General features: G+C 42.6%; 1 protein-coding gene across 1 annotated transcript in view; it reads right to left on the minus strand.

Annotated features, from left to right (window-relative positions):
- Positions 1–23,762, minus strand: part of LOC145413756 (guanylate cyclase 32E-like) — a 196,190-nt gene that overhangs the window by 33,428 nt on the left and 139,000 nt on the right. The window contains exons 9-19 of the mRNA XM_080283413.1: positions 23,477–23,602; positions 15,395–15,513; positions 12,947–13,092; positions 11,204–11,351; positions 9,258–9,348; positions 7,601–7,679; positions 5,331–5,445; positions 4,533–4,712; positions 3,931–4,035; positions 3,653–3,724; positions 1,050–1,227 (exon numbers count right to left, since the gene is read on the minus strand). Of these exons, the coding sequence (XP_080139539.1) occupies positions 1,050–1,227; positions 3,653–3,724; positions 3,931–4,035; positions 4,533–4,712; positions 5,331–5,445; positions 7,601–7,679; positions 9,258–9,348; positions 11,204–11,351; positions 12,947–13,092; positions 15,395–15,513; positions 23,477–23,602 (1,359 nt within the window). The remainder of the gene's footprint in view (positions 1–1,049; positions 1,228–3,652; positions 3,725–3,930; positions 4,036–4,532; positions 4,713–5,330; positions 5,446–7,600; positions 7,680–9,257; positions 9,349–11,203; positions 11,352–12,946; positions 13,093–15,394; positions 15,514–23,476; positions 23,603–23,762) is intronic.

Genomic DNA, 23,762 nt, shown 5'->3' on the forward strand with positions numbered 1-23,762 from the left:
CTTTAAATGATATATAATTATGATGCAGCTAACGTTGCTGATCCTTCAGTCACATATCGGACAGATGTGGTTAACTTTTCAGTCCTATGACCCTTGTTATATTTTTCATCTTCCAATCTTCAGGCTATGCTATTTATTTTAGGGGTTTATGTGGTAGGTGGGGGCGCTCATCATCCACTCACTCGATGTAGTGCTGCTCTCGGGTGTCTACCCTTTCCTCTCCTCCATCCTTCTTTCCTTCCATCCTCTTCTGTCTTTCCTTCCTTCATTCTTTCCTCATCCTTCTGCCTACGGGTGACTTTACACTTCCTCTTCAGTCTTTCCTTCATTCTTTCCCCTTCCTTCTGCCTGTGGGTGACCCTACACTGAGTGACAAGCCAAATGGTTTCCTGTACACCTGGAAACCATTTACTACGCTGGGTGGTAATCATATAACCAAACTTTGGCGCGTGGTGGTTTAGTGGGTAATTACGGAGCTCCAGTCGGCTTAAGCCGGTGAAGGTTTATATCCAAGGGATGGTTGTGGTTTATTGCTCACGTAATGCCACTCAGGGATGAGTGAGGCTGGTCACTTTCATCTTAAATGTCAGGACTTGCCTAGCCCCGGGCTTCTACGCTTTTCATGGGGCAACGTTGGACTGATTGATGAATGAATGAATGAATGTGAATTTTTGAAGTGGTGAGTATAAAGCCTTTAACCCTTTTATCATTATTATTATTTTTTCAAAAATCTGTAAAATCAAATGATGCACTCAGCGTCACCAATACACCCCCAAACCTTATATGTACAGTACATTCCTCACTGTTCACCTCTGAACTATACACCTTTCACATTTACATAATTTCTCACATTCTGCACACCTCACACATTTACACCCTCTCCCACCAGTAGCCACACGCATACGTACAGTACAGTACACTCCTCACCTGTACACCTCTTACATGTACACACTTTCTCGCATGTGCGCCTCTAACATGTTCATTTGTACACCTCTTACATGTACACCCTTCCTGTCATGTACGCCTCTTATTTGTACACTTTCCCTTACCTGTGCACATCCTCTGAGCGTCTCCAGCATCGGCCAACGTCGTACAATCTGTGCCTGACTTGAGTCCGTGCAGTCCAAAGTCTGAAATTTTGACCACCCAGCGCGAGTCGACCAGGCAATTTGACGTCTTCAGGTTGCCGTGGGATTTCACTGGGCAGTCGTGGAGAAAAATCATGCCCTGAGGAGACAGATAGCCAGACAGATGGCTAGATAGATGGATGGATAGAGTAAAAACAGATAGCAATGCATAATTAGTTGGATTGATAGTTTTTTTTTTTTTTTTAATGCAAGGATGAAGGAATCAGAGACCAGGAGCCCAAGAAAAAAAAAAAAAAAAAAAAAAAGAGAGAGAGCCAAACTCAAGTTCCGTTAATTTTGAGATGCCTGGATACACTACGTTTGAATGACTGGATCATAGGCAGTGGGAAGCAAGGCAGAGGGAGACAGTTCCAGAGTTGACCTGTTGCATACTTCCTCATGGCTGACATTAAAATGTCTTCAGCTGATGTATTTTCTGCCATCACAGGCGTCAATATTAACAAGGTATATGGGGCTGATAGAGTCCCTCCTGTTGTCCTCAAGAACTGTGCTTCTATGCTTACACCCTGCCTAGGCAAACTCTTTCGCCTTTGTCTATCAACTTGTGTCTTTCCTTCTTGCTGGAAGTTTGCTCTCATTCAGCCAGCCCCAAAGAAGGGTGACCATTCCCAACCCTCTAACTATCGTCTAATTGCTTTAACATCCTGTATCTCAATAGTTTTCGAGTCAGTTCTTAATAGAAACCCTATAAAGCAACTTTCCTCTCACAATCTTTTTTCAGATCGTCAGTATGGGTTCCGTTATGGACGCCCCACTGGCGATCTTCTCACCTACCTTTCAGACTCCTGGTCATACTCCTTTCGGGACTTTGGTGAAAGCTTTGCCATTGCACTTGACATCTCAAAGGCTTTCGATCGAGTCTGGCATAAATCTTTAATTTCCAAACTGCCCTCTTATGGTTTCTCTCCTTGTATCTGTGCCTTCATCTACAGCTTCCTTTCTGGTCGTTTTATAGCCGCTGTTGTAGACGGCCATCGTTCTTCTCCTAGATCTATCAATAGTGGTGTTCCTCAGAGCTCTGTCCCATCACCAATTCTCTTCCTTTTATTCATCATTGACCTTCTAAGCTGTACATCTAACCCTATCCACTCGTACGCTGATGTCTCCACCCTCTACCTTTCCATACGGTTCCCGCAACGTCCATCTCAGCAGTTACTTCAACAAACAAGGGATGAGGCTATGGCACACCTAATGTATGACTTGGCTCGTATCACTGACTGGATAAAAATAATCTGGTTGTTTTTAATGCATCAAAGACTCAGTTCTTACACCTATCAACCCGAGAAAATCTTCCACAGGTGTACCCACTAATGTTTGATAATATTCAGCTTAATCTTGCATCATCCTTGAACATGTTTGGGGTTTCATTCACTCGGGACTTATCTTGGAAGGATCATATTACATCTCCTGTAGAATCTGCTTCCAAGAGATTAGGTGTGCTAAGCCGACTCCGTTCCTTCTTTATCTCTGCACAGTTGTTGACTCTACTGTATACACGGGTTTCATCCGCCCGTGTAGAGTACAACTCTCATGTGTGGGGAGGTTCCCTACATACAGCTGTTCTCAATAGGGTGGAGTCAAAGACTATTCATCTCATCAACTCTCCTCCTCTTACTGGCTCCCTTCAACCTCAGTCTCTTCGCCGTACTGTTGCATCTTTATCTCTTTTCTATCGCTACTTTAATGGTCACTGCTCCTCTGAACTGTCTTCTTGCATTCCCCCACCTTTACGACGGGCGCGTAGCACCCGTCTAGCAGCAAACTCTCATCCCTTTTCTGTCCAAGTCTCTAATGCAAGAGTTAACCGTTACTCTCAGTCCTACATTTATGCAACAGGTCAATCCTGGAACTGTCTCCCTCTGTATTTCCTGCTAGCAATAATCTCCAGTCTTTCAAAAGCAGTGTGTCCAGGCATCTCGAAATGATCGGATCTTGAATTTGGCTCTCTCTTGTATTTTATCTTTCTCTTGGAAGGAACAGTTATTTCAGGCTCGTGGCCTTTGGTTCCTACTTCCTAGCATTAAAAAAAAAAATTATATGTTTCATGGAGTAATTTCGTTGGACCAAAATTGAGGACGGATGGATTGATACACATCCATATCGCCGTTGTTTATACGTACGTACATAGCCAGTATACATATATACGAGTCGTTACGTAGCCTACATCCATCCATCCATCCATCCATCCATACATACACCTAGCTACCTAGATTTTTAGATAGATATATAGATAGATCTAAATAGATGGATAATGAACTGACTGATTGACTGACTGACTGACATCCGTTGGGGCTCACTGCAGGAAAGGTCGTCTTCTCAAATGGAGAGTGAGAGTCATCTTTACCTGTTGTCATGCTAGCCAAATATGAAAAAAGAATGTACGTAGTGAGAGTAGTTCATGGCAATTATTTCTTCGTTAATTTCTTGATTTACTTACTTATTTTTTTTTTTTTTAAGCATTAGAGATGAGGGTTAACGAGTGAGAAGATACCAAACGAACTGACCTGCACTATGTCCCCGATCAACGAAGCGATGAACATGCTGTCCAGTTTAACGTCCTCGTTCTCTAAGATGTCCTGAGTAATGGAGAGAAACTCGTTAAGCACGTTAATTAATCTTAGTTAGTTCCGTATTGTTTTATTGCGTCCGTAATGCAGTACTCAAAAGCGGATAAATGAAATGTGTGAGAAAAAGAGATAATAAGAAAATGATTTGTTGAAAGACGACAGATAATGGAGAGAGAGAGAGAGAGAGAGAGAGAGAGAGAGAGAGAAGTACCCACCTTCAGTGAACCCCTGGAACAGTATTCAGTGACTATACAGACATTGGGAGGGTCCACACAAGCTCCTATGAACCCTAGAAGATTGTCGTGGTGTAAGTCCCGGATCTGGTGGACAGGGGAGAATGTGAGTGACCACACCATCCTTGCGAACACACACACACACACACACACACACACACACACACACACACACACACACACACACACACACACACACACACACACACACACACACACACACACACACACACTTTTCCTATAATCAGTCCCCGCTGTCCTCGCCACGTCACGTGCATCTTGTTCACATACAGTATATTCTTAAATTTTTCATCGATCCAGTTTATGATATTAGCCACACACATAACAATCCTAAATTTATCCTTATCACACACCATGTAAGTAGCTTCAGATTATAGTATGCATTATTTACACACACACACACACACACACACACACACACACACACACACACACACACACACACACACACACACACACACACACACACACACACACACACACACACACACACACACACACACACACACACACACACACACACCATATTTCCAAGCTCATACCCATCATCCCCACATACTCACCGTCTTCAGCTCTTTCTTGATCCTCCTGGTGATGTCGACGGCCTTACTGGACACATGCTTCACGGCGACCACCCTTCCCCGATACAGGCCTAGCTGCGTGTACACGCTCTGATATCGGAAGTCCAGGTCAGGGTTGCTGCCTAGGGAGAGTTGGCTCGTTCGCACAGTCGAGTACAGGCCCTGGATGAGTGTATAAGTGTTGTTTTTGGAGCCATTCGCACTTAAATGTCTGTTCATTCATTAAACTCTCTCTCTGTCTCTGTCTCTGTCTCTGTCTCTCTCTCTCTGTCTGTCTGTCTGTCTGTCTGTCTGTCTGTCTGTCTCTCTCTCTCTCTCTCTCTCTCTCTCTCTCTCTCTCTCTGCCTGCTGCTTCTTAAGTTTTTCTCGTTATCTCAGACTTTGACACACTTCACAGTCACACTTTCCTTCCACCTTCAAGTTCCTTTAAGCCCTCGTTCCTCTCCCTCCTACCCTATCCCCTTTCTTCTCTTCCTTTTTCTCCTCTGTTAGCTCTTCCTCCCCTATGCTCTTTTTTTCCTTTTTCCAGTCTTTCTTTTTCTTTTCCAGCTATTCTGTCCTCTCTCCTAGAACATCATTTCTTTCCCATCTTTCTTCCTCTCTTCCTGAGCTTTCTTCCCCTCCGGATCTGTAATTCCCTTCCTTTATACCCTTCGCGTTCCCTATCACAAGCCACTTTCCTTTCACGTTGTTGACCTTCTTTCTCCTTTCCCATTCTAATCTACATTCCTATTTTCAATTACCTGTCTTATTTACTTTCTCTCTCTCTCTCTCTCTCACCCTGGATAGCTTGGTGCCGGTTTGGGTGTGGTTGGGTGTCCACTCGTTCATTTTGATATCCTTGTAGTCGATTTTCCACAGCAAACTGTCCAGCTCCTGCTCGTACCGCCAGTTTCTGTGGAGGAAATGGAGAGGTGAGAGGAAGTGGTGAAACGTAAGTGTGAGAGAGGGTTGACAGGGAGGGAAGAGAGAGAGGAATGAGAGGAAAGGGTAAGAGAGAGGAATGATGGGAAGGAAGCAGGAGTATAATCAAATGACGTCTGGGAGTTTAGTGGATCAGTAAACTCAACTGATTGGGACCTATAAGGGTTTAAATCCTAGGTGTGTTTCAGGTTTATTGCTCACAGAATGCCAGTCAGAAGCAAGCGAGACTAGTCACTGTCGCCTCAAATGTCGGAACAGGGTTGCTTAGCCCCGGTGTGGCGGACCAGGAGTTAGACCAGATGTTCATTAATGACAGCTTCTTGTGTGCGGCTGATGACGTCACGCTGATGAGGTCAAGTATGCTCTGCTTATGTGATCACATAATATTACTCTGGGGCGAGTGAGGCTGATCATCCTTGCTCTAAATATCGGGACTGAGTTGCCTAGTCCCGGACCTTACGCTCCTCATGGGGCAAAAAGTATCTGATGATGGATGAACGGATGGATGTTCTTTTTTCCTCTCTTTCAGTCCCCCCTCCGCTTTTTTTTCCGAGCTCCTCAATCATCTCTCTCTCTCTCTCTCTTTATTTATTTATTTATTTATTTATTTGTCTCTGTCGTACTTTTGTCATCCTTTAGATATTAATGGTAACGTGTCCCATCTTTATTCCATTTTCCCTTTGTTTTGTACTTTCTTTTACTTTTTCTTCTATCTTTCTCTTATTATTCACCTTTGTATTCTCTCATATTCCTTGATTTCCATGTATTCTCTCATATTCCTTGATTTCCATGGATTTTCATTTATCCTCTACGAACTCTCTCTCTCTCTCTCTCCTGTTTGTCCAGCTTTCTCCGTGGTGGTAGAGTGACAGGGCAAGAGTGGTAGTCAAGATGCAAAAAGCTATCTTTCATTTTTTCCTGTCATGTTGAACACCATTTATTTTCCTTCTTCGCTTCGATCTCGGCTCACGTATTTTGCCTTTGTTTACTCCCACACTTTGACATCACATCCATTGAAGCATTTCATATATTATTTTTGCTTTCTCCAGACGGCTGTATTCAACATGGGAAAGATTTTTCGAAATGGAGGAGTTAAACATATCCTTCATGATATTCAGCAGTTCAAACGACCTTTCCATCGTTGAAAAGTATCGCCTGGAGGTGGTTAGAATATAATGAAAAGTACGTCAGAGGGGCGAATAGGCTATCTCCTTCAGTCTCAGTCACGTAATTTTTAGTTGATTCTTGCTGCTACCAGACGATTTTACACAACTTAGGATATGTTGTAAAGAAGGTTTTTATTTAAACCCTTTATCTTCTGACTTCCTACCTCCATTCTTTAATCTTTTCAGTAATATTCTTTTATTCTGAATATCCTCACTCCAGTAAAGCATTTCAGGTATGACATTATGCTTCTTAAAGAATTCTTAACTTGTATGATTCTCCCTTTATTCCTATCTGTTTCTTGTCCATGGTTATATACACATACCAACTCTTTTCTTCAGTATCCACCCTTTGTTCTTCCTTGCATATCTCGCACAAAACTATTTTTTTCCATTCAGTTTTAGTTTCATAAATACACTTTTGGTCCCATAAACTTATTTTCCCTCCCTATTCTCCTCGTGAATATACTCTCTTCCCCATGATCCTCCATCATGTTCTTACTTTCCTCTAAGGAAAAAAAATGTTCTCTGCCATAAACATGTTTTTTCGCCATAGTTTCCATCTGCGTCGGGCTATAGATAGATAGATAGATAGTTTCCTCTTATAAGCATTCTTAAGAAAACCTCTATATTCTTCCCCACGAACCTCTTTTTCTCTCCTAATTTCCCTTCCCTCTCTACACACCTCGCAGCCTCTCTCTCTCTCACCCTAAATATATGACCAAGCACGAGCAATGTAATCATTCCTCAGACCTACCCCCCCTTTTTTTTTTCCTTTGAGTTCACTCTGCGGAGGAGAAGTGGCTGGGTTAAAGGAGGGTCTGGTGAAGATGAGAACAGTGTCCATACGAGAATAGAAGGGGGTGGGGAGGGAGAAGCAGAATTTGAGTTAAATTTAGAGCAAGAGTTAGAAATGTAGTTGGAGCCAGAATTAAAGCGAGAATTAAATAGTATCTGACTGACCTGTAAGCGACGAGTGAGATGACCAGCAAAAGCAACACCACTCCGCCCGTCACGCCCGCGATGATTTCTCCTGTCTGGGCTGTGGACGTGACAAGGATAAAAGTCATTACAGCCATTTCGTTTTCACCTGACAGAAATGGACCACTCCCACAATTTAAATACCAAGTCGTGGTTTTATTTAATGAAATTCATTGAGCCTTGGTTAATAGGTAGGAATGAATCTTATAACTTATCACGTCAGATCAATCTATCAGACTGACTACACCTGGCCATAACCGAACTGAATAGGGTTAATCTTTATAATCAGCTAAGAGTAAATCCACTTTAGTTAAGGGACTGGAGCAAGAGTACAAGTTCTTCGAAGCTCTCTGCCAGCTCTGTGTCCAGTCTTCCATATTTCTCATTCCTTTCCGAACATGCAAATAGTATCCCTCCCTCTTATACTCTTTTGTTGTGTGCATCATACTGCTATGACACAGAAATGTTTCTTGTAACATCCTCCATATTTATAAGCAGCAGCAAAGTTTTAGGGAACTTTTTATCTTGACCGTACAAGGGAGAGCTGATCTCGAGCTTGAGAGATTACATTACAGGGGATGTTTGTGTGAGGGGCTGGTCTCCCTCTCTTTCTTTCCTTCTTTCCTTTGCCCTTTTCTTTTCTCCCTTTCAATTTCTGTCTTCTTTCACTGCCTCTCCGTAACTTACTCTGCCACTATACCTGTCAGAAGGATAGACAGACTGACAAACGGACATAGAGAGAGACAGAGACAGATAGACACAGAAACTGGCAGAGATACAGGCGTACATGTATGTAGATATAGAATGAAACAGACAGACACTTAGATATACAGACAGGCGCAAAGAGATAGCCACTTAGACAAGATATACAGACAGGCGCACACAGACAGACAGACAAACACGGAGGCAGAGTGGATGAGGAAGGATAGGCTAAAGGAAGAGAGGATGAGTAATATTATGATAAAGCGAACAGGGCAGAGTAATATTATGAAAAAGCGAACAGGGCACAGGAAAAGTGAGAATACGCAGTGATATGGCTAGTGCATACGGTCTATATATATATATATATATATATATATATATATATGTGTGTGTGTGTGTGTGTGTGTGTGTGTGTGTGTGTGTGTGTGTGTGTGAAAGTTTAGATAGCCCATAAAACGGGAAGCAGGCAGAGTAAATCTAAAATAAAAGGGCAAGTAATATATAAACATAATATGAAGCATCATTCAGTAGTCCCAGAAACACTGGTCAGAGAAGAAGTCGTAGTCAGAGAAAGGAAAAAAATGCGCCACAAGGTACGCTTTGGCAGGATTAGTTAAAAGCACAGTGAAAAACTCGAAATAATGTAATACCGTAATGCTTGTTGTTCAGATTAACTCTGAGAGCCTACGAGTGAGTGTTTTAGTAGACCATTATGGGTGAAAGCAGTGAATATAAAACAGATGTATGATAGATGATTGGACAGAGTGATATACTGTAGTAATACGAGTACTGTACTTTAAGCAAAAATTTTCGGACACATCTTTTCTAAACGACATACAGTATATTTGGAATTCAGTTTAGCAAAAGCAGGCACATAATATATACAGGCATAAACATATAAAGAGAGAGAGAGAGAGAGAGAGAGAGAGAGACTCACACTGGCACTTCTGACCCCGGTATCCACAAGGAGGTTCGTCAATGGGTGGCACTCCCGTCTTCCATCGTATCGTGCTGGTCAAGTGAAGCTCCTTGGGGGTGAGAACAGATGGCACAGGTTCAGTACAGGTAAAAAGGATGATCATCTGACTTGGTGGGAAACAAGATGAAGGTAAAGAGGAACTATTTCACTATTGTAATGCGTTTTTGTATTTTAATCTTGCTACCTTCTAAATCACTTATTCAGCTTCTGATCTCTCGTAGTGAGGGTGTTACTGAAGGCTATATCTGGCTCCTCTAGCTTGAAGTTTCTGTTCCAAGATGAATAAAATCGCCCGGAGTTATCACGAATATATCAGTAAAATATGTCATCGAACTATAGAAATTAATGCCCATAAACCGCACAGTCATTGATTAGTTATTAAGAATTAATACTCCCCGAAAATATCGTTCTGACTATTATATGACTAGAGATATGAGATATGTGAGAGGCGGTGTGGTTATCGAGGGAGAAACTGGACTGAGGACGAAGATAATGTTAAAGATGTCAGAGATAAAGAAACTTAAACCAGATTTTACGATAGGGAAAAAAACGTATCAGGCCATAAAGATTAAACATACTTTTTCAGTTTGATATATATATATATATATATATATATATATATATATATATATATATATATATATATATATAATCATTAGCTGAATGTACAGCACCCCTCGAAAAGCACTATATCGCTTCTTAATGTGAATCTATTTATGTAGGCAGCGTTCTTCATCTACTTAAAGGCAGTAGTTTTGTCAAACAAAGTCAACTTACAGACATAAATTTCGAAAGAAATTGAGCCTACACACAAGCTTGCACTGCCTCGCAGTCAGGTTTTCCCGTTCCCTTCGCTTTCGGCCGCCCTTCCTCATTCATCATTTTCTCTTCGCTCCTTGGAATTTATCTCTGCGCTGTCTCCATGTTATACTAGATATTTTCTTTTTTTCAACCGTAGTGCGGGAAAGTATTGGTAAGTTCAGTATTGATAGACTTGGGAGGAGAGAAAATTATTACTGCATTCCACTATAAACATTTGAAGTGGCGGTTAGGTAACAAGGCTGAATTTTTACTTTTTAGTGCACTATGTAATTCATTAAGCCTCTTTGTGATATCGGTCTTATTAATACGAACGTCAGTCTTCAACTTCTGTGAAGTTAATGTAGCAGTAATAGTCTTTATTTTATTTCAAGTTCTTTATTCATGGCAGCATTTTAAACCTTTTCATCTGTAGCAAAAATGTACACTGTATTAAAGTAAATTTTAAAGTCCGGTTTGGTATATATGGTGTATTTGTATAGTACATCGCAGGAAGCAGATTTCCCATGTAAACTGATCGTGTATAACATCTGCTTCAGTATTTTAAAAGCCACATGGTACTAGTATAGGTAACGAGGAAAGGGGTGGGTCTATTAGTTACTGAGCCTTCAAAATGGCCTGTGATCGAGAAGTATGCAAGACTAAAGGAAATATAAAACTAAGACGGGAAAGCCGACAGTGCACGAGTCCGTAATTTGGACACACTAAAGGTTACTACCAAATCCTCTGTAATCCGTAATCAGGACATACTAAAGATTACCACCAAAACCCCTGTAATCCTTAATCTAGACACACTTAAGATTACCACCAAAAACTCTTGTAATCCTTAATCTAGACACACTTAAGATTACCACCAAAAACTCTTGTAATTCGTAATCTAGACGCAGTAAAGATTATTACCAAAACCCCGGCGACCCATGTACGGCCTAGATTGGTGGCGTGGCATCAAAGTCCCAGACACTTAAAAACACACACACACACACACACACACACACACACACACACACACACACACACACACACACACACACACACACACACACACACACACACACACACACACACACACACGCACACGTACGCACCGGCAGACCCTTGTAGTCGTTCTCAGTGTAGCGGAATCCACCGACGGGGTAGAGTCCGAACTCTCCCGGGATGGAGTGGTGTTGCTGGCGGCCAATCAGTGTGTAGTTGCCCTCTGCGTCCCCTCGCTCGTCCATACGCACCATGTACCTATGTGTGACGGGAAAGGGAGTCAGTGAATGAGTGGGAGATATATGCACGAGCAAGGATGGTCAAACATCGAGGGAAAATAATGTTGGAGGTATTGGGGATAGGTGGAGATATGTACATGGGGAAAAACGGCCAAGGAGAAAAAGCAAATACGGCTAGAAGTGAATGAGAGATAGGTGGGAGAGAGGTATATACCCGAGAAGGAATGACCAAAGATAAGGGTAATATATGGTAAGAAGAATTGGCTATAGGCAGGCGAGGCAGTGGATGAGTGGGAGGTATATGATACAAGGAGGGATGGCTACAGACGGAAGGAAAACAGTGGTAAAGGAATGGGGTGATAGGCGGGAGTCATTGAATGAGTGAAAAGTATATGCACAGAAAGGTCAAAGAGAAAGGGAAAATAGGGTTAGACGAGTGTGGGATTGGTGAGAGTAAGGTGAATGAGTGAGGTATATACACGAGAAGGAATGACCAAAGGGAAAGGGGACCAGAATCAGTGAACTAGTGACTGGAATCTACATACCAGGAGCAGCATAAAATGAACAGGGGAAATAAGGTTAGAGGATTCGGAAGTGGATGGGAGAGGCTGCGAGTGAGTGAATTGCTTACACGAAAAGGGATAGCTAAGGAGAGAAGTTAAATATGTGTGTGTGTGTGTGTGTAACGCGAATTTCACTCTATTTTTCACTTCTGCTAGTCATGTTCTCCAGCACCAAATTCCTCAGTACACCACGAAACCACTAAATGCGGTGATGTGTGCAACATCCCAGCTCGCATAATTGAAAATTAATTTGTTTTTTAATATTTTTTCAAACGGTTCAGTATTCCGTCCCACCTATTAACATTCGCCCCCTCTCATTTGTTACATTTTCATATAGACGCCTTAATCCCATACGGGGTGACCACAAACAAATCGCCTCCACGTCACCCTGTCCCCCGCCATTTCACTGTCATGCTTCCAATTCACCCCCCCCCCTCTCTCATATACCTCTCCACCCCATCCCTCCATCTCATCCTTGGCCTTCCCCCGCCTCCCTCCCCCTCCATCTCACTCACATACACTCCTCGTCAGTCTCACACTCTCCATCCTCTCCACATGGCCAAACCACCTCACTGTGTTTCTCCTAACGCTTTCCATCACATCCACATCCACACCACAACGTTCCTTCACATCCTCATTTGTCAGTCTGTCTCTCCATGTGACTCCACAGGCTCCTCTCAAGTAACTCATTTCCACTGCTGTCACTCTTGACTTGTGTCCCTCCAACAACGTCCAAGCTTCATTTCCATACGTTAGAGTTGGTATCACAATACTGTCACGTAATAACTTACCCTGAAATACGTTACGACAAAGAATTCGCATAAGTTTAGCCTATTTTTTTTTCCAACTTTGCCACGTATGCATGCGTATTTTTTATTACCCATTTACTGCTGTCAAAAGCTGGTAAATGCTGTACACGTACAAAATAATAAAAGGCTGTCAAATATGAGCTGAGACAATATATGCACATTTTATATGATATATAACAAAAGGTTTACAAATTCATTAATAATAAAAACTCAGGTATGAATAGAGGGACATTTGCACGTACCCCATAGCGCTGCGGTAGGTGGAACCGAGGATAGATGCAATGAGAGCACGGCCATCATGTGGATCTCCTCCAGAACGTAGCGACTCATTCAGCGCTCGTGCGTACACGTGCACGGCGTCATACAGGTAGGCCGCCTCTGCACGTATCTGGGGATGGATTCACAAGCCTACTTAAGCTCATATCTTAATTGTAATTGTTATTGTTGCTGCTATGGCCCGAGGCTCATCTGAACGTAAACCCAGTGAACTGCAGGCTAAAGTTCCTCTCCTCTGGCAGTTCATCATCATCCTTCTGGGGAAAAGGGAGGAAGGGACGTTTGTATAACCAGACGGTGGGTCTCCCGAGTTATATAGGAGCCACCAAGTGAAGGTATCCTTCTCCAGCACCTTGTAACTAAAGGCCATTCTCAGACGAATAAATTTATACGGTGTCAGTTTGAAAAGAAACGAGAGTGCACAGCGTCTTCGTAAGCAAAGGCCGTAGGAGACTTCATAGCACTCTTTCCTTGGCGATTTATTATCCGTATTACACCTTAATTATATATATATATATATATATATATATATATATATATATATATATATATAATTTGAAGTGTCGACATAATTTGCTTCAGTAACGTATAAGAGGATAATAAAGATGCAAAAGACAAAATGTCTTGCCAAGAAAAAGATGCTATTAAGTTTGTAGAGCGCTTATAAGTATGGCGCGCACTCTCAGCTGATCTGCGTGGATCTCGGGAGAAGAGATGAAAGACTGAAATAAAATATAAATAGCATGTCATCGAACTGAAGGCGCTAACTTGTTTTTATGTTTCAGCCTTAAAGAAAAAGAATTTTGCGAATGTGTGTGTGTGTGTGTGTGTGTGTGTGTGTGTGTGTGTGTGTGTGTGTGTTTCAGAATCAACACTAAATGGCCGGTGTTGCACTGTTCCGATCAGTTAATTTGTTAATATATTTGACTCCTCTTACAATCAAGATATTATTCTGTACTTCGTCATTTTATTATCAGCATCTTAAATACCACATGATTAATCTTGCAATCATCATCCACAATGATAAAGCAGAAATTATGCCACTTAAAGATCCCCCACCAGCTGCAAGGCCAACTCAGTTTAAGCTTGTCTAATATATTACCGTGAGCGAGTGTAATGTCTACTTCCACACGCAGGAAATTAATGGTCTAAAAAGCTACACAATCCTGACTTGTCAATCATCTTAAACGTCAGGACCGATTTGCCTAGCTCCCGGCTCCTACGCTCCTCATGGGGCAGCACAGGATTAGATGATATATGTATGTATGTATGTATATATGTTTTAGCCCAAGAATAATTTATTTCGTGATATGCTTTTTTTTCCCTCACACTGTCGAACGCGATGACGCCTTTTTCATACCCACTGTTGCTGCTGACAGACGATTAAGGTCAACTTTGAAGAAACTTCGAGCTGAAGCGGCTAGTTACAGCCTTCGTTAACCCCTTCACAGTTGAGGAGCTCTCTTCTGCTGGATAAAATTGTCTGGCAGCAACAAGAATAAACTGCGAAGAACATCATGATAGTAAAGGTATTAGCGTATATTATATCCAATTAAAGCATGAGGGTTTTCTTGTAGCTGAATAAAACCGTCCAGCGGTAATGAGAATGAAGATATAAAAAGTAAATGGGTTTCACTGGGATGTACTGATATAGGCTTATAATCCATCCAGACCGTCAGTGGCTTTTCTTAAAATGAACGAAATCATTTTTCGGTAATCAGAAAGAGATAAGAAGATACATTGGTTTGAATGGGATACGCAGAAATAAGTGATGATGATGATGATGATGATGATGATGATGATGATGATGATGATAATGATGATGATTAGAGGTTTTTTCATGGCGTGTAGGTACAGTACTTTATGTTCTTTTAATCATATCTGCCTTTTGGCAGTTATGTTTTGTGAAAGAAAGTAGTTTATTATTTAGTTAGTTATTTATTTGTGTTCACAAGTAAGAAGGCAGGCATTTTCATATTACTTGTCAGCCAGAAAAGACGGAGCATATATATATATATATATCGGAACTATGGTGGTGTCTCTGTCTCATGCGCTTGCAAATTACCATACCTATCCACCCAGTCGACTTACGTTCTTCATGGCCCCTCTGCTTACGTTCCCCCTCCCTTATAATTATGTTCCCATCCCTTTCTACTCACGTTCTTACATCCCATCTCTGTTACGTTCTTATCCCATCTACGCACTTTTAAAGCCTGTCTTGCCTTCCTCTGTTTATCTTGTCATCCCTTTCTGCTGACGATCTAACCTCCCATCAATGCTTATGTTCTTACCCCATCTCCTCACGTTCCGATTCTTTCTGCTTACTTTCCAGCCCTCTCTGTGGATGTTCCCATCCTTTTCTACTCACACATTACCTCTTATCTCTACTGTCGTTTTCACCACTCTTTACTTACGTTCTTCATGCCGCCGATCTGGTGCACGGCGTTAGGATGATTGAAAGGCGGCTTTTCCAGGTAGGCGTTGACGTTGGCTGCAAACTGCTCGTAGGAGGGCGACGGGGAGGGTACCACGCCTATTAAGAGAGAAAACGATTGGGATTTAGCTGGGGATATGATGAACTGGGAGCTGAGATGGCTTGGTCGCTAGCCCCCACACGTCCTGCGATATGTGTGCCCCTAGACTAGACATTGAATATGGGTGCTGGTGGTATGCCCTTCCATACGCTTACATATCACTAGGTCACCATTACCTTCACCAGCATAATTAAATATCAACCGTATCGACACCATCGCACAACCATCACTGTCACCATTACTATAATCATCATGATAAACATCCAATATCAACTTTAGTGAGGTGATTAAGACCCAGGAACAGCAAAAAAGGTATGAACAGAATAAGGAAAGAAGTAGTGTAAACTGAAGGACAACAAAACCCTAATTAAACAGATCTGGGGTAAAGAAAACTTGTTATATGAACTAAGGATAGAAGGTTTTAGTGGAGGATTTCACGATTGGAATACAAACTTGATACGAATCTGGATTAAGAGAGACTAGATAATGGTATTTGGGATGTGCTTTTGTAATAGCTGAATCATTTGACGGACACAGGGAAGAAAAAACAAGGAAAAGTGACTAATCATGAGGAAAAGGTGATTCTAACATAACATGAATCATAGAGGAAAAGGAGAGAATCGTTGACATAGCTAAAGATGACTTAAAGGAAACCATAAATAGAGATGAATGACTAGGGGTAATCATATGTGATGGCCAACGAAGGAAGACCAAAGAGTGCCATAAAAATGAGGGAAAGTTTTATGAGGCTAAGGCAAGGAGGCGTTGGGGATTCAGCGCCCATATTCTCGTCCCTTAAAGAGGTCCCGTAGCTCTTCCTTACAAGTTTATTAATGTATTTGGTATGTTATTATATCTTAAATGTAATTAATGCAGTCTGATTTAGTATACAAAAGAAATGAGTATAATATACAAGAATGGTAGGTGTAACGAATTAAAAAAATCGTTAAGGAAGAGCGGCCAGGTGTGAGGCCAGTTGGGGTAGGAGCATAATGGGAGGCCATATGCTGGTGGAAGATAATGGGGAAATATGTAGACCAGGGGAAAGTGATGCAGATGAATGGGGAGAGAGAGAGAGAGAGAGAGAGAGAGAGAGAGAGAGAGAGAGAGAGAGAGAGAGCAATGAATAGAAAGAAAAAATTAGTGTGTAAATCGAGTCAGGAAAGGACAGGTAAAAAGAAATGTCGCTCTTTTCTACATCGATTAATTGAATGAACCCGGTAAATGAATTAAAGTAACTACTTCACAACGTTGACCTCTCTCTCTCTCTCTCTCTCTTTCTCTCCCATCTCGGAAAGTCGATCTTACACAGCTTAGGAGAGACATTTCGGACTGGAGGGGTTAGATATAACCAATATTAAACTCTATGACATGGTAAATTTTTCCTGAGTTGAGTAAGATCGTCTCGAGGTAGCCAGAACACATTTTTATTTCTTGCTTTAAGGAAGGGCGCTTAACCATTTATGCCGTTGTTATTGTTGCTGTTGTGGGCGTGGGCTCTTCTGAACGAGAACCCAACAGACTGCAGGCTGAAGTTGCTCTTGTCTTGCAGTCTATCCACTCTCCATTCTGATTATGAAGAGGGAGTTGATGGCCGTTTGTATATCTTCACATCGGAACTCCCTGGTCATATCTGTGCCCCCACTTGAAGGTATCATTCACCAGCACCTATCATTTATACTAAAGGGCAGAACCATTTGTTGAGGAAAACTTGGCTGGTTACGTGACAGTATCTTTTCTGTGAGTTGAGACACAACCCAAGAGAGAAGTGTATATCATGACATCCGTGTTGCTTCCTAAATAACTGACGAAAGCTCTGATACTCGTTCAAGGTCAGTGCAACTCAAGCATTTACGCCTTAGTTTGGCTCAGATATGCGTCCATTTGCAGTTTATATCACGCACAGAACTTTGCCTTGTGAATCCTATGTTGCTTCTTAGAACAGTCTCGTGTAACACTGTTGAAAACTCTGAAAATGTTGTCCAAGGTCAGCATGGATTTAGCTTTTTCTCTTTGGCATCACCCGGATTTTCGTCCTTTTCCAGCTTATAGCTCGGCGGTAATTAATTCTGGCATCGTATTACGCACTCTACGTTACGGAACGGCATGGCGTAAGATCTGTAAATTGGATGTGGTAATGAAGTCCGAGATTCCGTTTCAGGCCGGATCACGTAATGGAAGACTCAGGTAATTTCGTATGTTGGCTGAACTACCTACCTGGTTTATGAAATTGCGTATTAGGTTTCGCAAAACGAGAGGGGGAAAGGAAAACCTGCTTATGGTGAAGAAAATAGTCTAGAAACGCAAAAATACACCACTAAAAAGACTATTGTAGTGAACAGGTTCAGGGAACGGATCTTGTAACAGGAATATCCATCACATTTCCCGATTATGGCGGCGACAGGTTGTGAGTCGTAGTCAAAGTGGTTAGGGAGTTTCCGTAACACGTCATCCATAACGATTTGTTGTTCTCATTGCAACTCCCTATCCTGTTGTATGTTACTAATACAAACTATGTCAGGATTAAAATGGCATAAATAACATCGAAGAGAATGAGACGGCGTAGTAAGCAATCTAAATCGCTAAGGAATGAGGGCTATGAAGCCTTCTGTGCCACTCTGTGTACCAGTGATTTCGAGTTCACTGAAGCTAGAGCTGACAGGATCACATTACGTAAAGCAAGATATCGGTGTGATTACCATAAGCAGATTAACGGGTGGATTATATGACTGAGGAAGGAAGCGGCATTTCCGTTGTGCCCTATGGTCTGGTGGTAGAGGTCTCGCTTTAAGGTTCAAGTTGAGTCGTACAGGTGGCCAGAGTTTTTTCTGTCATACAAAACGCTACTAGGGGCGTAGCTCGATTTCCTATCCTTTAATGTTCTGGACTACGTGAACCTAGCCTTGGTGCCCTACGCTTGAAAGGGGATAAAGTGGGATAGTTTCACTTTTTATATGGATTACCCCTTTAGTACGAAGACGTGTTTTGTTCCGTGTCATGCGAAATAGTGGAGAGCATGTAGGAGGACCACAGGGCATGAAGAAACGGACATTCAAGTCCAGGTCCAGAGTCAGAGGTGAAACTGAACGAAGCAGGGAGGAGCAAGCAGTTATAAAGTATAGATAACAACTGGGATAAAACACCCGAATAAGAAATTGAAAATAATATCATTTATAAAAGAGAGGGAGAACGTAAAGAATGAGATTTCGGAAGAGCGGGATGTGATGGGGTGGAAAGATGTACAGTATAAGTGACTGAGGTGTGAGTTGGAGAGTAGTCAGTCACATGGCGGAGGACAGGGTGACATGGAATTTCCCTGTTTCCAACCACCTCAGTCGGGATTAAGATGTCTGGATGTAGACAGATATATAAAAAGATAGATGGACAGGTAGACAGATCGATAGGTAGGTAGGATAGATAGATAGATAGATTGAATGTGTATAACTCCATTAACCCCTTTTGCCAAAAGAAGTCTCCCGTCAGCTGAATAAAACTGTGGAGGTAGGAAGGGAAGAAAAACTGAAGGGAAAGGGGGTTAAGAAGGGATTTAAATAGAGAAGAGCTGCATAAATGAAGGGAATTGGGTGAGGAGTAATGTGTGAAAGGCCTCTCCCGCACTGAGTTCAGTTGTGGTGCCAACAGAATGTGGGGGATGAGGGAGAGCTAGGTCTTTGGGCTCTCTTTCTCTCCTTTATAGTTCATGCTGCGAGAGGTCGAGGTAAAACACACACACACACACACACACACACACACACACACACACACACACACACACACACACACACACACACACACACACACACACACATTTGCATCTACATACATATAAAGCCTCTCCTTACACATGTTTGTGTGTGTGTGTGTGTGTGTGTGTGTGTGTGTGTGTGTGTGTGTGTGTGTGTGTTTGAAGGAAATATTACATACAAATTAAAATATATGAATAGTGAGAAAAGAACAGAGGGACAGGGAGTGGAGAGAACGATCCAGGGAAAATGAAAATAACGAAACAGTTTGAAGGTTGCTGACAGACGACAAGGAAAGGGGAAGAAGAGAATGTAAGGAAGAAAAAGTTGGAGACATACTGATGGAAGGAAAAGCGTGCGGGCTGAGGGGGGGATAGGTCAGATAATGAGAGAGAGAGAGAGAGAGAGAGGCAGAGGGAGTGAGTGGTTGTCAGAGGGAGAGGGAGAGCAAGGGAGAGGGAAATGGGAGACAGTCAAACAAACTGAATGATTGACAAAGAGGGAGAGGGAGGGAATCGAATGAGATGGGGGTAAAGGAGAAAAAAGAAGAGAGAAGGGACTGGATGAGACAAAAGTTGAGGCTGAGTGGGGAACATAGAGAGGGAAGGCGATGGTACTGAGAGAGAGAGAGAGAGAGAGAGAGAGAGAGAGAGAGAGAGAGAGAGAGAGGAGGCTGGGATTGGAATGTGACATGGAATACGGAGTTTGCTCGATCGTTTGGGTGGATCCCCAAGGTGTGTTTCTCCTTCACTCAATCATTTTATTAGTGTTCTCGTTGCTGGAGAGAGGCGCCTTCACGTGTTGGCACTGATGTTCGAGGTGCTCCTATGCCCGTCTATAAGAACGCCTCATAATTTCCTCTCAGTTATCAGAAAGGAAGATGGTGGACTGCAGGAGAAGGGTGGCTTCAGCCTGTAGTCCACCAGGGTCACTTTCTGATGAGTCCATGACCCCAACAACAATAACAATCATTTTGCACTATGATTTTTGCGTCAGTGAAACAGAGCATGATTCCGGGAGCTTGCGTGATGTGTAAATGATTGTCTGGCCCATCTCCCTGGGTATACTTTGGATTTTTCTCATGTTCTTTGTACTTTCACACTCCTTGTCTCTGGTTCCTACATTACCCCATCTTTAGGATGGAAAGGAGGTCAGAGTAATGATGATGATGATGATGATGATGATGATTGCTCCCACTATCTTCGTTAACCTTTTTCCATGTTGTCACCCTTCTCTGTTTCTGTCCTGCCTGTGCCCTTACCTCTCTGCCGTCTTCCTGTTTTTCTTCTTCACTGATTTTTCCCATCATGTTCTTTCTTTCTCCCTGTCTAATTAGCTGCCTGTTGCTTTGCCTCGCCCCTTGCCACATATTCTCATTTCCCGAACTCAGTCCTGTCTTTTCTCTCCATTTCTCCCATTTCCTCTTCTGTTCTCTACTCTTCTCCCTGTACAACCTCGCCTCTTCTCTGCTTTCCATTTCCTTCTCCTCCCCCTTCCCATCCTCTCCTCTTATCTGTTCTCTTACATTCTCCACATCTCTTCTCATATCTTCAGTATCTCTTTCTGTGCCTCTCAGCCCTTCTCATCGTATCTTTCTCGCGTCTCCTCCCCTCTCTCTCTCTCTTGACTTTTTCCGGCATCTTCCCTTCTCTCTTCTCTCCTCACCTCTGCAGTGTTTGCTGCCCTGTATTCCTTTGTATCCACTCCGCTTACGTATTTTCTATTTTCAGTTCTCCTCTACTCTCTACTGTCCAAAATTTTTTTCTTCTCTCCTCTTCTCTACTTTCTTCTGCCCTCCTTTCTTCTCTTCTCTCTGCCTCTCCTTTCCTTTCCTCTCTTCCCTTTCTCTTCTCACCTTTTCTCTCCCGTACTCTTACTGATTCTCTCCCTTCTCCAGCCTTCTCCTCTCCTTTCCTCTCTTCTCTGCTCCTCTCCTCTCCTCTCCTTTCGTTTTCTCTCCTCTCCTCTACCTTTCTGTCTTCTCCTTTCTTTTCTTCTCTTCTCCTCTCCATTCTTTTCTTCTCTTCTCCCTGCCTCTCCTATCCTTTTCTCGCTACCCTTTCTTCCCTCTCCCCTCATCTTCTTTTCTCTCCCGTAATCTTCTCTCCTTTATTCTCTTCTGATCCTCTCTATTCGGTCCTCTTCCACTTCTTTCCTCTCTTCTCTATTCCTCTCGTCTCCCCTCTCATCCTTTCCTCCTCGCCTCTCCCCTCGTTCCTCCTCTTCTCTTTCCTCTCCTCTGCTACTCTCTTTTCCTCCTCCAGTTACTCTTCTCTTACTTGTTGCCATTCTCCCATAGTGACTATCATTTATCCTCATTTATCTGTCTTCTCTCTCTTTCCTTCCCTTCCCTTCCCGCCTCTCTCCTCTGCTCTTTTCTCCCCCTCTTCTCTCATCCCCTTTTCCTTTCACTCCTCATTTTTTCTCTCTCTTCTTATCAACTCTTTTTGACTCTCCTGTCCTCTGCTCTTTCCTCTCCTATTGGGGGTGGTGGAGCTGGTGTCCTCTTTAAGCTGCAAGCATTATCCTCTTTTTCTTTTCTAGTTTTTGTTCCTTCCATCTCTCCTTTGTCTCCATCCCCCTCCTCCTCCTTCCATCCTTTCCTTTGTTCCCTTCCTTCCATCCTTTCCCTCGTTGCCTCGCCTCCCTTCATCTTTCCTTCGCTGCCATCTCTCCTTTCACTCCTTTCTCTCTCATCCAGTCATCCTTATTTCCTTCACCCTCTTTTGCCTTCTTTTCTTCCTTTTCTTCTGATTCTTACCCTTTAGTCTCTTTTTGTGTTCTCTTATTTAATCTGTCTGTCTGTCTGTCTCTCTCTCTCTCTCCACGATCTTTACAACCTCTCTCTTTCTCCTTATCACCTCTCTTGGTTCCCTCCTTTGTATCCTTTTCATTTCACTATATCTAATTTCTTCCCCAGCAGACTAATGTAGGCAAGGCTCTTCTAGTGAATGAGTGAATGCTCGTAGTTTGCTGAATAAAGTTTCTGAATTAGGGGCTTATGTTCATTCTGAAGATTACGATGCATGGCTCAGCATCGAGCAACGATATTTTTATTTACAGAGTTCAACATACCAAGTTCCAGTATTTTCAGTTGTGAGAGAAATAATAGAGTGGGATGGTGGTGTACTGTTAGACAGGACTTCATCCAACTGTCATTCCCAAGTCCCCTCTCGACAACAATAACAGTATTTATACCTAGCTTAGAAGTAGATTCTATAGTAAAACGGTATTTGTAATAATTAATCGCTGACAGTGGAATTTATAACCGAATTGCCGAAATGTATAGCACACAAAACACTGTAATCTTCGGTGATTTTAACATACCGGTTGCCAAGTGATGAGAGACCCCTATCCTCACCCACAGAATTGGACCTGTAAGACATGCAGGAAAGCTAATTGCAACAGCTCGTAGACTGTCCAGTATGAGAAGGTAGTATATTAGACTAAGAAGTCTGTTGCTGTTTGCTTTCCTTTGTACTCCTTTGTACTTTCTCATCCTGTTCATCTTCTCTTCTTCCTGCATGTTTGTCTGTCTGCCTGTTTGCTTGAATACTTGCATGTCTCCTTGCCTTTTGCATGTCTGTCTCTCGTTCGTTTTTCTTGATATCGCTTACTGTTCTCTTGCTGCAACTTTCTTACCATTTTCTCACTCTGTCTTCCCTTCCTGCCTTCCTGTCTGCTTACTGCCCGCCCCGCGTTCCTGCCAGTCTTTGTATCCTCCTCTCTCCCTGTTTTCATCATCCTATTACCTTTTAGTTTCTCACCTCTTATCAGCCTGCGTATCTGCCTGTCTTCTGCTTGTTATATGTCTGTTTGTCTGTGGTCTGTCTGTTAACCTCCTTTCTGCCTAATTTTTCATCATACAGTAAATTGTTGCAACCGTCTCATCTTGTTAACTTTCTGAACATCACTCTCTGTTTACTTCCCTGCTTGTTCACATCCCTTCGTACATACCTTCCTTCCTGCCCATGTTTTTGCCTGTCTGCTTATCAGCCAACCTATTTTCCTTCCTCTCTGCCCCTCGCCACCTAGTTTCCAGCCCACCTACTTCCTTCACTACTTACCTCCCTGCCTTTCCATCTATTTATCTGTCTGCCTACCTGCCTGCCTCTCTGTCACCTGCTTTTCTGCCTGTTTGTTTCCTTGTGTGCCTTCCTCCCTACCTGCCAATCAGGTTGCTCGCCTGTCTGCCTAGATCTCTGCCTGTCTGCCTCACCAAGAAAGTTCTGGAAGGCAGCCTGGACGGTGGAGTTGGTGTGCTCGTTGAGAAGGTCCCTCAGGTACTTGTCAGGTTTGTTCTGGTCGTACTGGCTCAGCGTCACTCCCACCACGAAGTACTCCCCTGGGACATAGAAAAGGGACGTTAGTGGCAGGGTAAAAAGAAAAAAAGATGGATGGTAATAAGAGACTAAAGTAAGGAATAAGAAACCCAAAACGGGGCATAAGAGGGAAGGTAAAAAGGAAAAGGAAGGATAATTGGGTACTCGGGAGGGAATTAGGAA

Source organism: Coenobita brevimanus, chromosome 97, assembly GCF_032717465.1.
Source record: "Coenobita brevimanus isolate Jiangsu-jjx chromosome 97, ASM3271746v2, whole genome shotgun sequence".
In the NCBI taxonomy this organism is placed as follows: Eukaryota; Metazoa; Arthropoda; class Malacostraca; order Decapoda; family Coenobitidae; genus Coenobita; species Coenobita brevimanus.